At 33.6% G+C, this 20983-nt stretch overlaps 1 protein-coding gene across 7 annotated transcripts in view; it reads left to right on the forward strand.

The window, feature by feature from the left end:
• The window catches only part of GALNT13 (polypeptide N-acetylgalactosaminyltransferase 13), a 594089-nt gene extending 575364 nt beyond the window's left edge, over window positions 1-18725 (forward strand). For 4 of the 7 annotated variants that reach the window (XM_021076289.2, XM_021076291.2, XM_084998569.1 and 1 more), the window contains 3 exons: window positions 6053-6187; window positions 14547-14743; window positions 18337-18725. In XM_021076289.2, the coding sequence (XP_020931948.1) occupies window positions 6053-6187; window positions 14547-14735 (324 nt within the window). In that variant the 3' untranslated portion in view covers window positions 14736-14743; window positions 18337-18725. Of the gene's footprint in view, window positions 1-6052; window positions 6188-14546; window positions 14744-18336 lie in introns of those variants that run through there. The other 3 variants (XM_021076293.2, XM_021076294.2, XR_014829014.1) reach the window with 2 other exon arrangements.
• The last annotated feature ends 2258 nt before the right edge of the window (window positions 18726-20983 follow it).

The following is a 20983-nucleotide window of genomic DNA, read 5'->3' on the forward strand; positions in this document are numbered from 1 at the left end:
CCTTTGTATTAGTGCTATCCTGCTCCAAAGATATACACAGATGTTTATCATACCTGCAATACAGTGCATATAAGCTATTGGAGTAAGAGTAGTTACAAAATGCTACATGAACAAAGTGAAAAGATGGAAGTTTCTGTTGTGGTTAAGGATCTTGTGTTGCTGCAGCTGTGGCATAGGTCATACCCACAGCTCAGATTCAACTCCTGGCCTGGGAACTTCCATATTTGCCGAAAAGAAATATCCAGAACAAACTGTATGCATGTGTAATTTAATGAAAAAGTTTACCTTCTCTGGGAAAAAAACAATTAAGATTGAAAGGAACTGAGATTGGACTCGGCTATCATCTTTATATGTTGAGTTATTCCTAAATTCGCTTCAGTGCATCAGTTCAGAGACAGACATCAATCTGACCTCAATAAAATATACATGAAAGCAAGTAAATCATCCAGTCACAGTAAAGAGCCACTTTACAAAGATATATTTAAATGGAAAAATGATTATGAAAATGATTGCTCTCATGTTTCTGGAAAGTGTTAACTGGATGTTACAATTTTAAACCCAGACATCAAAATACAATAGATTTGAAATCCAAAAATCCAACTTTCCTATCCCAAATTTGCAAGGATAATTTGGAAAACTAATCCCATTACTTAGAAAGGGTCCAACCAGCCTTAGGAATAAAAGAAAAAATTATTAGTTTCCTCAAAGAGCTGGAACAAACCATCACAAACTTGATGAGGTAAAACTACAGAAATTTATTTTCTCTGGAGTTCCCATTGTGGCTCCGTGGAAACAAACCAGATTAGGATCCATGAAAACGCAGGTTTGATCCCTGGCCCCGCTAGTGGGTTAAGGATCCAGCATTGCCCTGAGCTGTGGTGTAGGTTGAGGACATGGCTCAGGATCCAGTGCTGCTGTGGCATAGCCTAGCAGCTGCAGCTCTGATTCAAACCCTAGCCTGGGAACTTCCATATGTTACAAGTGTGGCCCCCCTAAAAAAAAGGAAGGAAGGAAGGGGAAATTTATTGTCTCAGAATTCTTGAGTCTGGAAGTCTGAAATCAGGGTGTCAGGAGGGGTATATTCTTTCTGAAACCTGTAGGGGAAAATCATTCCTTGCTTCTTCTAACTTCCAGTGTTTGCCAACAATCCCCGCATGCATCAAATAATTTTTTTTCAACTGCAAAGTACAAAGATACATTTCATACATTTGTATATAGACTCAGAAACCATTTGATAATTATCTTTTTAAAAAATTTTTTGGCCACCCCATGGCATGTGGAGTTCCAGTCCAGGGATCAGATCCGAGTCACAGTTGTGACTTACACTGCTGCTGTGTTGATGCTGGATCCTTAACCCATTGTGCCAGGCCGGGAATGGAACCTGAATCCCAGCAATGCAGAGATGCCACCAATCCCATTGCGCCACAGAGGGAACTCTAACAAATATCTTTCTTAAATGTGGTGTAAATTACATTAAGATGTCTACCAGTTGACCCCAAAATGAACCAAAATTAGAAATTGAGGAAAAAGGATGCTTCATGGACTGCTCTCTGGAACTTCTAATAAAGTTTCCAAACTATGATGAAAGATCTGAGGAGAAATGTTGTTCAGGCCATGATTATACTCATTATACAAAATTAATGGTGTAAGTGGATGCTTTGGTGTCTCCAAGTACATTATCATCTGTACGCTGTACACTGTAACTAAAATAAAGCAATTTAAAAGTGGAAAATTGGATAAGCGATGAGATCCTGCTGTATAGCACTGGGAACTATTATCTAGTCATTTATAATGGAGCATGAGAAAAAAGACTGTATACATGTATGTGTAACTGGGTCACCTTGCTGTACAGTAGAAAACTGACAGAACGCTATAAACCAGCTATAATGGAAAAATAAAAATTATTAAAAATGAATAAAAGTGGAAAAAATCTTTCATATTGAAATAATGGGCAAAAGAAATTTCTCTAGAAATTACCCTTTATCACATTAAGGTTTGCTACCAGATTCATTTATTTAATTAAATATATTTGTAATTGTATTAAAAAATACTAACCCTGTTTGGGAAGGATGCAAATACTTCTTTGATGGGTGCTTCCTTTAATCTTCTTTGGTTATTCATTTTTCTATGAAAAGTACATACAATAGAAAGTATAAAGAGTTGGGAATTTCCTGGTGCTCTAGTGGTTAGGACTTGGCACTGTCACCACTGTGGCCTGGGTTCAATCCTTGGTCTATAGTCTAGGAACTGAGATCCCCCATCAAGCTGCTGCATGCCAAGGCCAAAAAAAAAAAAAAAAAAAAAGGATAACAAGTATACACACACACATATATAATGCTTCAAAGCTAGAATTTTTTGAATATATAAAGTGTATATTTTATATTGTTCTAGTAAATGAACTTTATACCCTTCCCAAGTTTTTATATTTTTAAGTAGAATATGTAACCTTTGTGAAAAATTTCCTTTTAAGATGCTGGCTTAAGAGAGTACTTGGGTTCCATTACTGACTTTGCATCTTACTCTTACCGCTACTTGTGAGTCTCATAGAAGCCCTGAGTAGCAGTGCTGTAGAGACAACAGTTTCAAGGCTTATTCAGTTTACAGATTAGGACTCAGAGTTTTAAGTAATTCATAGAGCTGCTTTAAGATTTCATCAGGTTGCTTTAGGAAACAAAAAGACCTTGAGATGATCTTCCTCATCATACTCCATCTTGATACGAAAAAGAAAAAATAAAATACTCATAGAATACTGAAGCATGCTTATCAAGACTAACAGAAGAAAACACCATTTTATGATTATGTACTTAATAACCCTCATGAAACTTTAATAATCAATGTTATAAATAAATTATTCACACTAGGAACAAAATAATAGAGATTACAAAATAAGTTTGAATTAGCTAACCATGAGACTACTATCTAGCCTGACATTTCTTGGACATTTTGAGAATTATAGTCAAACCCAATGAAAACCACATGAGAAAGATAAACAGAGAGCCTGCCTTTATGAGTTCTTTAAAGATAAGTCTACAACCATCAGAAACCCACTGATAATATTTGATAAAATTTATGTAATGGAAAGGAAACTGATGAAAAACATTGTCTCTAGACTTGGAAAACTGGTCATATGATTGTGGGAACAAGGACTGCCCTTTACAGAGAGCTCCATTAAGTTCATAAACTTTATTTTATTGAAATTATTATGTGAACTTCATAAGGCAAACATAATGCAAGAAATACAATGCTACCAAATAATAAGCATTTAATAACCAAGTCAACATTATCTAACACCATACCCAAAAAATAAACTCAAGATAGATTAAAGACCTACATGTAAAACTATATATTGTAACACTCCTAGAGGAAAACATAAGCAGAACACATAAATCTCAGCAATATCTTTTTGAATCAGTCTCCCACAGTACTAGAAATAAAAACAAAAATGAACAAATAGGACCTAATTAAACTCAAAAGCTTTTGCACAGCAAAGAAAACAATAAACAAAACAAAAAGACAACCTACAGAATGGGAGAAAATCTTTGCATTTTCAGTGGATTAGGAATGAGATCTTGCTGTATAGCATGGGAAACTATATCTAGTCACTTGTGATGGAACATGATGGAGGATAATGTGAGAAAAAGTATATAAATATACATATGTGTATGTGTATATGTGTGTGTGTGTGTGTATATACACACACACACACACATATCCGGGTCACTTTGCTGCACAGTAGAAGTTGACAGAACATTGTAAATCAACTATAACAGCAAAATAAAAAGCTTGCAAAAATAAAAAATAAAATATATAAACAGCTCAAACAGCTCAATATTTTTTTAGAAAAAAAGTGCAATCAAAAAATGGTCAGGAGTTCCCATCTTGGCTTAGTGGTTAACAAACCGAACTAGCATTCACGAGGATGTGGGTTTGATCTCTGGCCTTGCTCAGTGGTTTAAGGATCCGACATTGCCGTGAGCTGTGGCATAGCTTGCAGACATAGCTCGGATCCTGCATTGCTGTAGCTATGGCTTAGGCCTGCAGCTACAGCCCTGGCTGGATCCCTGGCCTGGGAACCTCCACATGCCCCAGGGGCAACCCTAAAATGACAAAAAAAAAAAAAAAAAAAAAAAAAGAAAGAAAAAGAAAAAAAGGCAGAAAATCATTTCTCCGAAGTAGACATTTCTTGGAAGATTCAGACATTTCTTTCTCTTTTTTTTTTGCCATTTCTTGGGCCGCTCCCGTGGCATGTGGAGGTTCCCAGGCCAAGGGTCCAATCGGAGCCGTAGCCACCAGCCTACGCCAGAGCCACAGCAACGCAGGATCTGAGCCGCATCTGCAACCTATACCACAGCTACAGCTCACGGCAACGCCAGATCGTCAACACACTGAGCAAGGGCAGGGACTGAACCTGCAACCTCATGGTTCCTAGTCAGATTCGTTAACCACTGCGCCACGACGGGAACTCCCTATTCAGACATTTCTTCGAAGTAAACATTTCTCCAAAGAAGTTCTACAGATAGCCAAAAGGCACATGAAAAGTTGATCAACATCATTAATATTAGAGAAATGCAAATCAAAACTACACCTCACACCAGTCAGAATGGCCATAATCTAAAAGTCTACAGATAAGAGATGCTGGAGACGATGTGGAGAAAACCAAACCTTCCTACACTGCTGGTGGGAATATAAACTGGTAAGCCAATTTACCAACTGGAAAACAGTATGGAGGTTCCTTAAAAAAAAGCAAAAAATAGAGCTACCATATCATCTACCAATACCACTTCTGGGCATATATCCAGAGAAAACCATTAATTTGAAAAGATATATGCACCCTAATGTTGACTGGAGCACTATTTACAATAACCAAGACATGGAAGCAACTTAAATGTACATTGACAGATGAAAACATGAAGAAGATGTGGTATGTATATATATATATATATATATATATATATATATACACACACACACACACACACAATGGAATATCACTCAGTCATGAAAAAATAATGGCATTTGCAGCAAATGGATGGACCTAGAGATTATCATACTAAGTGAAGTAAACCAGGCAAAAACAAATATCATATGATATTGCTTATATGTATAATCTAAAAAAAAAGAATTATACAAATGAATGAGACCCACAGACATAGTAAACAAATTTATGGTTACCAAAGGGGGAAAGGGTGGGGGAAGGGATAAATTAGGAGTTTGGGATTAACATATACATACTATTATATATAAAACAGATAACCAACAAGAACCTACTGTATAGCACAGGGAACAATACTCAATATTTTGTAATAACCTGTAAAAGGAATATATATATATATATCATTTTGCTGTATACCTGAAACTAACACAACACTGAAAATCATCTATTACTCCAATTAAAAAAAAAGAACAGAGTTCCTGTTGTAGTTCAGCCATAACAAACCTGACTAGTATCCACAAGGATGCAGGTTCAATCCCTGGTCTTTCTCAGTGGATTAAGGATCTGGCGTTACTGTGAGCTGTGGTGTAGGTTGCAGATGCAGCTTGGATCTGGCGTTGCTATGGCTGTGGCATGGGCCAGCAGCTGCAGTTCCGATCTGACCCCTAGCCTGGGAACTTTGAGCCATGTGTCTTTGTGGAGGGATCAGTTTGAACCCCAGCCTGGGGCAGTGGATTAAGGTCCCAAGGGTCACAGCTCTGACTTGGATCTGATTTCTGGCTCAGGAACTAAACTTCCATCTGCCATGGGGCAGCCAAAAAAGAAAAAAAAAAGAAAGAAAGAAAAGGAAAAAAAGCAAAGTCAGAATTATAAAAATTATAATAATTCAATTTGTTAACCTGAGGCTTCACAAAAACCTTATAAAGCATGGACACTACTTATTTTGCAATTGAGGGAAAAGACACAGGGCGATGAACTGGCTTTCTCAAGATCACACGGAAGAGATCATTTGAAAATACAAGTTTATCTTATATGAAAGTTTCTACTTTAAATATGCTATACTGAAACTTTTCATTTTTAAGAAGATATTACTTTATTAGCTGACTTTTATATTTTCAGGTATTTTCTTATACTGCTGACAAAGAAATTCGAACCGATGACTTGTGCTTGGATGTTTCTAGACTCAATGGCCCTGTAATCATGTTAAAATGCCACCATATGAGAGGAAATCAGTTATGGGAATATGATGCTGAGGTATAGTATTTTTTTAATTTACTTCTTATTTAATGCTTAGACTCAGTTATATATTTTGCATATATTTAAATCCTAAGCTATTTTTTTACATCAAAAGAACTATATTTTCAAGCGCGATGCTCATAGCTGAAAACATTAGGATGGTATATCGTATAAACAGGTTTTTGCTAAACTAGTCCATTAGTATAAACTATAAATAAGGAAAATAAAGTCATTTTTATATTCTTAAAATTTGTTATCATTATGTACATGTTCAAAATAAACTAGGTAATAAGCAGACCATGTCTAAGAGGTATGTGTGTCCTAGGTGAAGATGTGCATATAGGACAATATCAATATTTTCAAATTTTAAATTTTACACTGTTGTAATCTGATATTTATGCTTCTCGACTTAAAGAAAAAAACTATAAGATTAGCATGAATATTTTTTATATTATTAAATACTTTGTAGAATTCAATGAATTAATTAGGCACAAAATCAACTGAAGAGTACCTTCTCAGTATGGCACAATTTTTTCTGAAAAAAGAGAGGAATAGAAAACAACAAAATTACTATTGGGAATTTATACCTGGGCAGTGTGTAAAAACCAGATCAACCATCAGATGGAGCTAATAAAAAAGAAATATTTTCCACTGCATAGGAAGCTGCCTTGAAACAGCTGCATTTCTTTCAGTTCTCTTTGCTTAGCAGAATGAATTGGTCATCTTTGCTCCGTTTTCCAATCATGAAATGGTCGGTGACTGATTTAAAGATAAAAAGGAAACTTTACTCTTACAAGATAAATAATACGATAGAGGTAAATGAATTTCACAGATGAAGTATTCTATGCAAGCATAAAATACTTTGCAAGAGTAACATTTTAATAACTATTCTACAGAGTTGTTGGTATTATTGTTATTTTAATAAGACCTTCTTTTTAACTGAATTTGAATTAAAAATGTCAATTTTTGAATGTCAATTTAATTTGCATGATATTGTAGTTTCTTAAGTGGAATATCAGGAAAACAATGAATTCTAGTGTGATTTGAAACTTGTTATGTAGGGTTAAAATTGGGCCCTAAAATTCATACAAAATTATCAAGCTCCTTGGACTTCAAATATTCTTCTTCTGGGACAATATTAAAGACAAATACCCTGACTCCTTCTTATATTGCACCAGTGTGTTCTATTCAGACTCTTTTGTATTCCTAATACCTTATTCATCTTGTTTGACTACCAATTTTTTCTCTTCAATTGTTATCATCCATGACCACCCTTTATGTTAAGACTGGGGGTGAATGATATTTCCTCCAATAACACATGTGAGTAATCCTAAACCCTGAGCTCCCTACCTCTTCAATGAGGAAAAGTCCATATAAAGGTACAAATAAATGAGAAACACTGTGAGTTTTAAAATAAAAAATTTGTTGTTGTTGTTGCTCCTTAGATTTTACTAGGAAATGAGGACTTTATTGGGCTTGTGCTAAAAAACAATGGCATCTAGCATATATTGAAAGGAAAGGGAAATGACTGTACATATTTTTTTTAAAATGAAGCAGTACAGAATTTCAGAATACCACGTCTAATCTTTATACTTTTCTATAATTTTTGAGTGACAATAGGTTCTATAGTCATAATTGAAATTTATTCATATTTGAAATAACTATTGTTGATCATTTGATATATATTTCTTTGTATTTTCATCGGCTAGTAACAAGATTATGGAATATTAAGGGATTTTGAAAGCAAAGTGAAAACAATAGGTAGCTTCAACTAAGATACAGTTTTTTGTAACTATTTTGAATAACAAGTAGTTATCTATACAATTATTTTTACAGCATTGTAATATTTTTGTCATGCAAACTATTTCTAAAACACATGCCCTAAAACTTATAATATGCTATAAATGTTGAGAAATGCTTATTTTTAAACAATCTGATGTTAATAATTACGTAACATAGTTTAATTTACTCTCATATGTTTGTTTTCAAAATTAAAATTAAGGTGTGATGTTTGACTTGTCTAAATTTAAATCATAATGCAGATTTTTTTTGCCAATTAAAAATGTAGAAAATCATAATGTTCTCATTATGTGTCTTCTCTAGATACATAAAAATAGAATAATTATAGAAATAATACACTGCCTTTCTGGAAATATCAGCTTTGAAAGAAAACACTGATTTTATTTGTGAAGAAGTCAGGAAAAAAGATTTTTTTTAATGAAATTGAAATATGGTATTTATTTTTTATAATTACCTTTTAAGTTTTAGGTTTATGATCACTTTCTTCTACAAAATAGTCTCCACCGCTGCTACCCAGATGTAGTACTTGGACTACTGACATCACCTGGAAACTTGTTAGAAATTAGGAATCTGAGAAACTACCCTAGACACACTAAATCAGAGTCTGTATCTTAACAAAATCCTCAGGTCATTTAAGTACACGTTAGTCTGAGAAGGACAGGTCTAGACAGTAGCCAAACTTCTGCTGTCTTGTCTTTTTTAAATGCACTGTTGAAAAATATTGCAACACTAGGAAAAGGCATAAATTCATTTTGGAAAATGACGAGGCTTCTAGGAGAGATGGAGGAAGGAAATGGAGCAACAGGGTAAGAGGTGCTGAAATAGGAAAGGGGAGTAATAGCCAAGCAGCTCTAGTTTCATATTTCAACCAGTGAAAAGTAGATGAGTGACACTTGTTACTTCTTTAATTCATTTCTTTATCTATGACTATCAAGGGCAAATTTACTCTTCCCTGAGAGACCTCTGAGGTGGTGCACTTTCAAAGCACAATGAAACTTGGTAGCATTCTCAGAATTACAGAGCTGAAATTTACCTTAAAGTTCTCTTCCTTTATCAGGAGGAACCTAAAGTACAAAGATCACACCAAGCTGCTGAGGCAGGATTTGGGTCCTAATAAAGTATTAAAAGAAAGCCTGTTATGGGTATAATTGTGAATCTCGCACTGTGAACAAATGAAATATTCCATTACCTTATCTCCCATAGTCCTTTCAATCTTAAAAAAGCAAGTCATAAATAGGAGCAGAATTGTTGGAATATCCAGAGGAAAAATAAAACAGTATCATAAAGCCTTAAAACAGCTGCTTTTGTTTGTTTAGTTCTTAGACGGGGGTGGGGGGGGATAGAAAGAGAAGGAAATAAAGTTTACGGAGTGTCTTTAATTTTATCTACTTTCTCACACAATTCTTACACTAGTCCTATAAAGATAATATATTTGTATTTTTCACATTAGTAAAGCAGAGCTCAGTGTGTTTACATTCCTTGTCTAGATCTGTACACCCCAGGTTTTTCTAGCACTAAATTCAGCAACTTGCCCAATACACAACATTGCTTCCTGAGGTCATTGAAAAATCAGATATAAATAGATGCTTTCAAATGATGGCTGATGATCTGAGAAGCTAAATGTACAGTATTACAAGTGAAAGAAATGGTTAAATACCATCCATTATTTGTGGTACCAACTTTTATTCACATAGAATTTCTCCTTTCCTTAACAATTAGAAAAACATACTGCAATAAATATCATCTATTTAGATAAATGGGCAGTCATAAAATTACTGTGATTGCTTACAAACTTTAGCCACACATATTCATAATATAAATTGTTTCTCATTCATTTGAATGAAATTAAGCACATGTTGGTAATAAATATGTCTTTGTCCAATATTGACTTGAAATATGGAGTTTCTGATTTCTTAACTAAATATTTCTTAAACACAACCATGCATTTAATTCAATATTACCTTATACCTGGCCAAATGTATTCATTTTGGGGGCATCATTAGCAAAACAGGAAGATCCCCACCTTATCTAGAATCTTTTGAATAAATTACTTGAATACTTTGGTGCTATGAAAGCCCACTGCCACAAAGTTAAAACAAAAGAAAAGAAAAACCCTCAATTTCATCTCTCCGAACTATTTTACAGATTAATTTTATAAAGGTCTGTCATCCATCCATTTTGTTTTATTCAAGTTTTCTGATATTATTCTATTTCATTGCAGCTGTGTTCCAATCCATTTGAAATTTACATTTTACTGCAATAAGTGCACATAATCACATTGCTTTTTGAATATCCAGGCAGCTACATACAGTCTGAGAATCTAATTTTAGAACAGAACATTTACACTCAACAAACACTATGCAACAAATGAAAAAAAAAAGAAAGCAAAATATGATGCTAAAAATAAGTCTTGTTTTTCATGTGACTGAGCAAGTTGACTAAGAAAATACTTGTTATGAATTAGATATCCATCTGTATCAAATGTTTCTCATAGTCAATATCAGGAATTTTTTTTCAGTATATAAAATATATGGGATTGATCATAGAAGCTTATATTTAGATTTTACTTAATACCTCCTCTTTTATTTACCTTTATCAGAAAGCAGGTAAATGGGAATATAATTTCAAGGTAAGTCATCTATAACTGCCAATCCAGCCATTTCCCTAAGTAGATTTCATAATAAAAATAGTGGCTTGATTTACCTTTTGAAGGCTGTGTATATCAGACAAGTATTATATTTCCATGTCCCACTGACCCATAGCTGTGATTTCTTATGTAGAATCAATTAGCGAATAGGAATTTAAATAGTTTTAGTATTGCATTTTTAGTTCTTAATTGTTAAACATCTACACCTGTACATTGTTTTTTTTTTTTTTTTAGAATACTCATATTCTATTCAAACAAGTGCACAGATCACCTTTTCAGGAGATCATATTTAACATTTTTAATAAGAACTTCATTATTAATATTTAAATAATTATTATTCTGTACTTGATCAATAAATTCTATTGCTTTTGCTATTAAATTAAATATCTAAAAGTCCAAATGTATTCTTACTTAATCATTATACATAATAACAATTAAGTTTCATGTTAAACTTTTAGTATGGCATGATTCTTCAATCAAATGTGCAGTCACTTCTATTTTTTCATTAAAATATCAAATTTTTTACTCAGGGCTTTTTAATCCAAAGGTATGGCCTTAGCTTTATAGTTTTATGATTCTTACTTTGTCACCAAAATTGTTTCTCTAGCCTGATTCCAGTTGGCTTTCAGGAGCAATTGTATCTTCAAAAGGGTCTATTTGGGGATGCTCCATGACACACCTTGTTTCAGATAACAAAACATACAAACATGGAGTTCCCCAGCAACATAGTGGGTTGAGGAAGTTCCCTGGCAGCACAGTGGGTTGAGGACCCAGCGATATCACTGCCATGGCTTGGGTCACTGCTGCGGTGTGAGTTCAATCCCTGGCCCAGGAACTTTCATGAGCACAACCAAATATATTTAAAGGCAGGAATTACTAATTTTTTCTTATGCGTCCCCAAATCATATGATTAAAATTCTGTAAATCCCAGTAAAATGCTTTAGAGAACAATTAATACTGTATTAAAAATAAAAACCAATACTAGCTTAGGGTTCATATTACCTGTCTCCTGGTCAACATTTTAAACAATGCTATAGGAAATGATATTTGGCAGTGTGCTGCATATCAGCCTGTATGTCACAATGTCTTCAAAACTAAGTTTATGACAATTTGCTAAAGTTGTTAAGAAGCATTTGTAACAAATATGACAAAGGACTGCTTAAAAAAGATCATTTAAAAAAAATAAATAAAAAGCAGAGAGTTCCCATTGTGGCGCAGTGGAAACAAATCCGACTAGTATCCATGAGGATGTGGGTTCGATCCCTGGCCTCACTCAGTGGGTCAGGAATCTGGCACTGCCTTGAGCTGTAGTGTAGGTCACAGACTCATTCAGATCCCGAGTTAATGTGGCTGTGGTGTACGTGGGGTAGGCTGGTAGCTACCACCCCGATTCAACCCCTAGTCTGAGAACTTCCATATGCCATGGGTGTGGGCCTAAAAAGCAAAAACAAAAAAAAAAAAAGAAAAAAAGAAAAAAAAAAGAAAGAAAGAAAAGAAAAAAGCACACTTAATATAAAAATATCCAAAGTCTTGAATAAATAGCATAAGAGAAATATAAATTTGCCAATGAAAATGAAATAGTTATTTTAAATAACCATAAAAATATATACATAAAAATCATTTCATATGTGTTCTTTTATCCATTTCTTTATCCTATCCTTATGTCAAGAAAATTTTATAGTGGCAACACACAATACTGATACAGATGAAGTATTCTGATGCATAGACTGATGACACAAATATAGTATTCTGGTATCTAGTAAGCATAAGAAACCTGCTATTGCTATTATTGCAAAATAATTATTCTTAATTTTTAAAATTTTGCTAATATGTGTTATTAAAATGTTCATACCTTTTGATCTTGAGATTTCATTTTTAAGAATCATCTTTAAAGAAGGGATTATAGGAGCTCCCTGTGGCTCAGCAGGTTAAGAATGTGGGGTTGTCACTGCTGTGGCTCTGGTTATGGCTATGGCTCAGGTTTGATCCCTGACCCAGCGATTTCTTCATGCCATGGGTGTGGCCAAAAAGAAAAAAAATTATTACAGATATGGAGAGAGATGTTCAGAGATGTTTATTATAGCATTATTTACAACAGCTCAAAATTGGATATCTACCACCCTTCCCATGGAAAAGTTAAATGATTTTTGTCAAGTCTACTTTGTAGAAATTGTTTATTTTTTTAGGTTTTTAGAATATTTAATTATAAGAATGATACCCTTAATATAAAGGGAAGTCTATTTAATGAGCTCAATTATAAAAAAAATTGCCTAAGTGACGAAAATTACTAGAAGACAAAACATTAATAATTGGTATCTCTCCTAGAGAGGATACTCAAAAAATAAATAAATAAACTATACTTTTTTTCCAAACAAATAAAAGCTCTAACTATTTTGCGGGTCTTTTAAATGAAAAATACATTTTTATCTCAAAGAGACAGTTTCAGATTTCTAATTTCTTCTGGTTTGTGTTTTTTTATAAGTACCTAGAGTAAAATTTCTTTGATTTTTTTTTCATTGTCATTCACATGACAAACATTTTGGGGGAAAATATTACAAATATATTTTTTATGGAAAATTTTATACTGTATTCATGTTCTGGAGGTACATTTCTTGAGTATAAGTAAAATCAAGTTTTGTTTTTAACCAAGGAAAACTTTATAATTCATTTTTCTTTTTAATAACACTTGAAATTCCTAATCACCAAAACTGTGGTCTTTGACGTTAACATGACGTTTACCAAATATATGTTCATTGCACACACACAAAAATAATCACTAAGGGTAGAGGATTATCAAGCCTAGACATTTAAAACAGTTTAGACAGTAAAGTCAAACTTGATTTGAAAAAAAAAAAAGACCAGAAACTTTATCTCCTTAACAAATCAGCTATATATAGTGAACAGTATCATTTCACAAATAAAAGTTATTACATACAATGATGTTATATTTTCAATCTTTGTAAATCATTTATCTAACATTTCACCATAGAAAGTAAGCTCTTGAAGTGGAAAATCCAATGATCTGAGTCCATTAAGTTGCCCAAGAGATAAAGTTTAATTTTATCCCAATTTATTTTCTGCCCTGGTTTTCCACTAAGTATTTCAATCAGCAAATTTATAGCATACCTCATGTGAGCAGGCACTGGACTTGCTAATAAAGGTAGTCATGGTCCCTGGCCTTCCTGGAGCTAATGTTCCTGTGGAGGAAATAGACTAATTTGTCTATTTTGTCTATCTGTCTAATTTTGTCTATCTCTACATAATTACAAATTATGTTTGGAGAATTAGGTCAAATTAAGAGAGTGAATGGAGTTGACCACTTTCTTTTTTCTTCATCAATTTTTTTAACTGACGTTTAGATGAATGTAGCAATGCATAGATGGAGCATTTCTAACACCACCAAATTAGCCCTGTTGGAAACAATAGAAACAATTTGAGTACCACACTGTACAAAGTAAACTTAAGGCTTAAAGCTAATTATTCCCAAGATTCTTCCCTGGCATCCACTCAAGTTTAGGGCAAAGGGATGAGGAAGCCAAAAACCATAATAAAATATTCACTGGACTAATCAGTGGTTTGGGATATGCACGCACAAAATAATTCCTTTAATGCCAAGAGTATTTTATTACTAGACAGAACACTAAGAATATAATCTTTTCTATCCAAAATAAATTTTTACCCCAAATATTTCATCATTTGATCTCAGATACCTCTCCATATTCTCAGTCTTATTTTCATTTACTCCTACTGAATACAACTGACATGAAAGCCAGCTTAAAGGGATGTGGCTTACAGTTCCATAGATGCAATTATTGTGACGTGTGCTTTCTGTGCTAATCCAGTAGAAATTGTATGTTGCTAAGAATGATTGATTTATTACTGCCTTTATACTTGATTTTGTCATTATTCATTATTTTCTTTGTCAAACAGACCCACACTCTTCTTCACATAATCACCCAGTCCTGTCTCTCAGTAAGCAAAGTAGCTGATGGCTCCCAACAGCCCACTGTGGAAATATGTAATGATAACCCTTTGCAAAAATGGCTTCTAAGAAACTATACAAGAATGGAAATTTTTAGAAATATTTTTAAGAATTCTACTGATTACTTTCTCAAATAATTTTGGAGGTTTGTGTTATAGACTTTATTAAATTTATTTTAGTATTTTTGGTATGTTATGTTATTGAAATCTAGAAACTTCTTTAAAATGTGGTTTAAAAAATCTTCATGTACTATTACTCCATGGAGTTATTTTTCAGTCCTTTACTTCTTAGCTGCTCATTAATTTGAAGGCAACATATATTAAGTGGTGTTTGTCCGTTATTAATAAGCATTTTCCAGTTTTTTATTTCAAATATAAATATACATAATTGATGGACTACATTATGACACATTGGCTCTTTTTAGACTAACTATAGCCATATCTGTATGACAACAGGTTTCATATTAGAGCTGAAAAAAAATCAATAAAAAAACCTAACATAAACAAGATACTGTTTTTGGAACACTGAAATTACTAAATTTTGTTAATTTTTATTCAGATACTTTGTGTACGGATATAATATATCCTTTCTAAAATTTACTGTTTTAACCTGAAACTTTAAGCAAATGCATCATTGAAGACTAAGATGTAATTTTCAATAACTTTATGAAGTAAATTATTTATTAAGTATTTCTTTTTGTTGGTTAAGTGATATAATAACAAAAGCTTTTTAAAATTGTACTTTCATTTCTGAACTTGCATGATTTGTCAGTATCTTTTCAGTAGGCAATAAAATGAATCACTATTCAGTCCAGGTCAAAAAACTGGTATGGAATTCTTGTAAAGAGTACAAATAAGGACATGTCCTAGTTCTTTATCTTAAGAGGATAACTGTCCTGTAAATAAAGGCTATTACATTGTCCAATACCTCGTTGTGATAAGACAAGGAGTCAGGGAGTTATTCTGGCTCAGATGAATTGCTTAAAGGTTGTTAGTAGAGGACACAGTTGAGCTTGGAATACTTATGACAAGGCTGGGAATGGAAGTGAAGAGAGGAGAGGAGAGGAGAGGAGGGGTGGTGTTAGATTTAGACTTAACACTTGAAACAAGGACATTCCAAACATGTACTGGAAAGCTGGAACAGTCTGGACCTTTTGCACAAAGAGAACTTGTGTACAAAGCAATTTGCATATGTTATCTTATCTTACCATTGTTTTCAAAGCAATCATACCTGGTAGGTGAAGTGCCCACCAGGTGGTCTTCTCAGACTTAACTATTTAGTCTCACAAGTCTACTTATAGAATGACAGAGCAGAAACTACAACTTGTTTCTTTCAGAATTTGTAGCAGTTCCCACAGCAGTTCATACAGTCTTATCAGAGCTAGCTTCTCCACAGGTGATAGAACCCTAAGCTAGGGGATGAGAGTCACATCAGACAGATGTCGAAACTACCCTGGCTTAATAGCCTTATGCCTCAAAGGAGACAATAGCTCTGTAATAATTGCCAGGAACCCAAGGAAATATGCAAAACTGCAAGTCTCTGTACTAAGAGAAGCCCACAGTTTGGCTTCCTTTCAGGTACTACAATGCAATTTATTAGATGTAGATGCAGTTAATTGATCAGAGGTCATTTTGACCATAAGTGATTTTACCTATAAATAGTTAATATTTTTATCCTTATCAGGTTGGCAAGGGATCATGGTTAGATAGCTGACTAAAAGGTCAAAATTTTTAAGCAGTAGGGAAAAGGGAATTTTTAAGTATTAGTAAGTATAACTAAGCATCTGACAAAGAATCTTAAGTCCTCAGAATGATGTAGTAGCTTGCCCAAATTTTCACAGCTAGTAACTTGGAGAGGCAGAAATTCATACGTATAGCTATCTGACCCAAAAAAGTCTTGTCTTTCTACTGCATTAAATTGAAAAGGAGAGTATTTTCATTTGTTAGTTGTTATCTTAGCAGTGGCTTTCAACTACTAATTAATTCCTTCAAAGAAAATATTTATGCATTTTTTAGAAAGAACAATACTAATATTTAAAAGTTATTATATATGTAGTTGACAAAACCCATATTCAATCTAATCCTTAAAGTTATATACATGTTTTTTAAAAGGATCTAATAGAAGCAAACAAGGGTAAGTGGCTTTTTTAGAAAAGGACATATATACACACAGGACCTCAGGTACGTAACGAAAGTGAAGAATATTTTATTTTTAACTAGAACTTTCTAGAAAAAAAAGCTTTTGTTTTGTATATTTTTTCAAGTCAGCTGTTGGTTTATAAACCGACAACATAATTTCTGGCATCATAGACATAAATCAACTATCTTCTTGCCTATCTTTGGCCATTTATTCTTTTGTCCATTTTTCAGTATAAATAGCTTGATTCCATATATTGAAAAGAGCAACAACAAAGGCCTCAATCTTCAAATCTTCACATATAATAGCCTTCCTCTTTTAATTTCCTGTTTGTTGTCTATTAAACATTCTCTACCACAAACTTATTTTCCATTCTATCTTAGGGCAAGTGCAGTCCAGGGTGTTTGTAGTCCTAATCCAAATAAATTGCAATTGTCTAGGGAGTCCTTCTCCACCATTTTTTTTGCATACACCCTACATTTTTTATCTTCCAACTTTCAAAATAGTATCAAGAGCCAACTCCCCCCAAAAATATTTTTCTACTTTTAATTTTGGTAATTTGCAACAAAACTGTACATACATGTTTTTTTTCAAGATATCTCTGCAAATCACCTACTATATTCCAATGAGATCAGGCCATTCAGGGCAGTATGACTGTAAATACCTCCCATATTCAAGCATACCTCTTCTAGCCGGGAAGTTTTTCATATAGTATGGTTCAAGGCACTGCCCATGAAACAGAGCAAAACTATATATAATAATGTATGTAATTAGTACATTAATATGTAAAACCATGTGGACTTAAAATGTATATCTGAAAAGTCCAAAAATATGATTTCAAAATGTAAATGTGAACACAAAAGAGAAGACAAGTAACAACTGGTTAACTTACTGCAATTATTAAAATTATATTTCAGCATTTGGCTACTGAGAGGATGCTTATTAATGAATACTGTTATTATGAAAAAAGTATATATAGGCATAATATTTTAAAATATGTGTCCATCTCAACTCTGTTTTTATTTGATGTTGGTATTGTTTAAGATCCTTAAAAGTGTAAACCAAATGTGGTCAGCACACTATCAAGTAAGACAGATATTTGTTGCTATGATACTTACTGTTCTATAATGACTATTGCATAGTCACAGATACTATGGGAACTTCTCTAGCAGTTTATTTGTGTCACAGTTGTGACAGCTCTTCGCATATTTACTAAATCGTTACTGAATAACACATGCCTAAGAAAACTAAGATTTTGTAAAAGCTTGTTAATATTTTCACTCTTCAACTGAACTCTAAGCTCACAAATGGACTTTTTGCAACGGAGCCTGAATTCTTGGCACTGCATGATAAATACTGACCAATTTCTGTAACCATCTGCAAATAAAGGTATATTAGACAATGATGAAACCATAACAGTGAAAGCTGTATAATACTTAGTTCAGAGCCACCTGTGCACTCAGTTCCTTTTACAGACATATCACAATTTTTACACCAAAAAAAAAAAAACATAGAGGATTTTTTAAAGAGCATATTTAATCTGATGTGCTAATGAAGCTTAAAATAGAATATGTAACACTGATTATTGGTTATCTTTTACAGAGACTCACCTTGAGACATGTTAACAGTAATCAATGTCTAGATGAACCTTCTGAAGAAGACAAAATGGTGCCTACCATGCAGGACTGTAGTGGAAGCAGATCTCAACAGTGGTTGCTAAGGAACATGACTCTGGGGGCATGAAGACCATCTCCCCTAAGCCATGAAAGTGTCTACACTTATGTGTTTCCATTATTTCAATTAGGGAAAAATATTAACTTTGCTGAATTGAAAGTTTTAAAATCCTTTTAGTATTCTAAAACGCAGCTGTTTATAATTCATTTTTAGGAATGTTTGCTTATTTCCCTACTAAAATTTGTATCCAATTAAAAAGCACATAAAAAGAATAACAGTAAACTGTTATTAAACATCAAAATAACTTGAAAAACAAATTGTGTTTGCTTTTTAAAAAAAAAAAATTACTGCCATGATATCATAGGATTAATTTTGGGGAGGTTATTTTTTATTTCTTTTTGTCATAATGTGGAAAGAAAGACAATGTAAATACCTTATAAAATAACTACGTTATGAAATATTATCAATTGTTTTATAAACTCACTCTGTTTCTACTGAACTTTCATGGAAACATATTGAATTCTATGTCAACAGCAAGGACATACATTAAATTTCTTCTGAGCAATGATTTTAAAAATCAGCTCCAAATTTTGTACTGGGAAAAAATTAAATTGGACATTGACTTCTCATAGAGTACTTACATAAAAACATCATAATTTAAAAAAGGGGAGGAGAATTTGAAAATTCAATTTAAAGTACATAAAATTAGAAGAAACTAGCTAGGCATTGAGGGAAACAAGATGAAGCTAAAAGGCAACAACTGAAACCTTTTAAAAGATACTCTGGGTTGTAGTCACTTCTAACACAGGCTGAGTAACAATCAGCTTGGTTGCAGAAATTGATGTGGAAAACTCAATCTTTAACCACCGTCTCTGTCTTATAAACTATATCGTTCTTTATCTCTTCACTCTAGACATTATGACTTGTCACTTAGGCTGCACAGAAATGTAGGTGAAGGGTAAAGTATTAGCCCTAACTTTTATTCTTTGGCATTTAGGACTTTAGTTAGGACACTATGACTACTTTATAATTTAAAAAGTAATGCATTACTATCAGAATTTCATTGTTATGCCAGCATATCTAAAGTTTTCATCATTGGGGGAATGAACTTAAAATATATATCCATTAAACTTTTATTTTAACTGAAATGCTAGATATCATTGCCATAAATTATGGCTCATGAAACATAATTATAAATAGATTAACTTCACATTATCTTTGTCCATCTTAAAACACTTTGTGTTCAAAATACATAAGACATGAAAAGGAAGAAAAATCTGTGACACCATTTGATGCCATTTTAAATGTCCATAAAGTTGCCCTACATATGTATTTTAATTCATTGTAAATGCACTCAGTAAAAAATTTGGGGCAGGAGGTGAAGGGGGTGCAAATGGAAGAAATGACCTCTAGAGTAGGGGATGTCACATCTTCAGCTGTCATCTTTCCTTAAAAAGCTCTAACAGAAAATATCAATCAGTTTGATCAGGCTAGCTACAGGAAAACTCTCTCTCTCTCACATGTGTGCGTGCATACACACACACACACACACCACACACAAGAACTACATTCTAATGACAAGGAGCACCCTTTCTAAAAGATAGTAAAACCATCATTTGATTTTCCCTGATAGCATTTCTTCCTTATTGGCTTTAAACTGGTATAACGCTAAGGAAGAATTATTCTACCTAGAGCATTTCAGTTAAAGTGTAGACCTCAAAGTCTCTTGGAATAACTGAATTTTTTTTTCCACTTTAAAACCATTTGCATTCATAACAAATGAGCAGAAAACATGAAAAGGAAGAAAAATATGTGAAATTTGTGCTATGTTTTAAATTTATTTAAATTTAAAATTATAAGGAAAATTTGGGAATACCCATTATGGCTCAGCAATAATGAACTCAACTAGTATCCATGAGCATGCAGGTTCCGTATCTGGCCCTGCTCAGTAGTTTAAGGATTAGGCATTGCTGTGAGCTACAGTGTAGGTCACAGACATGGCTCAAATCTGGCATTTCTGTGACTGTGGCATAGGTCAGCAGCTGCAGCTCTGGATTCAACCCCTAGCCTAGGAACTTCCATATGCTACAAGTGCAGCCCTAAAAAGATGAATAAATAAATAAATAAACAAACAAATAAAATTATAGGTAAAATTTGAATGTGGGGGTATTTTTTTCTGAGGCGATAGTGGACTCACGAGTCAACTGAGGTCTCACTTAACAATCACATTTTCCATTTTCTTTCTTATTTTCCCCCTTTTCTCTTGTCCTGACTAAAATATGATAAAATGGCCCTACACAGCATTCCTCCTTAAACTTATAAAGGTTAAATACTCAACGACTCTTTTGGAGTTCCCGTCGTGGCTCAATGGTTAACGAATCTGACCAGGAAATATGAGGTTGCGGGTTCGATCCCTGGCCCAGCTCAGTGGGTTAAGGATCCAGTGTTGCTATGAGCTGCAGTGTAGGTCACAGATGTGGCTCGGATCGCTAGTTGCTGTGGCTCTGGCGTAGGCCGGCAGCTACAGCTTCGATTAGATCCCTAGCCTGGGAACCTCCATATGCTGAGGCAGTGG

This window comes from Sus scrofa, chromosome 15, assembly GCF_054392235.1.
Source record: "Sus scrofa isolate SSC_HxYL_T2T_F1_AM1 chromosome 15, Sscrofa_HxYL_maternal_Yorkshire_Landrace_v2.0, whole genome shotgun sequence".
NCBI lineage: Eukaryota > Metazoa > Chordata > Mammalia > Artiodactyla > Suidae > Sus > Sus scrofa.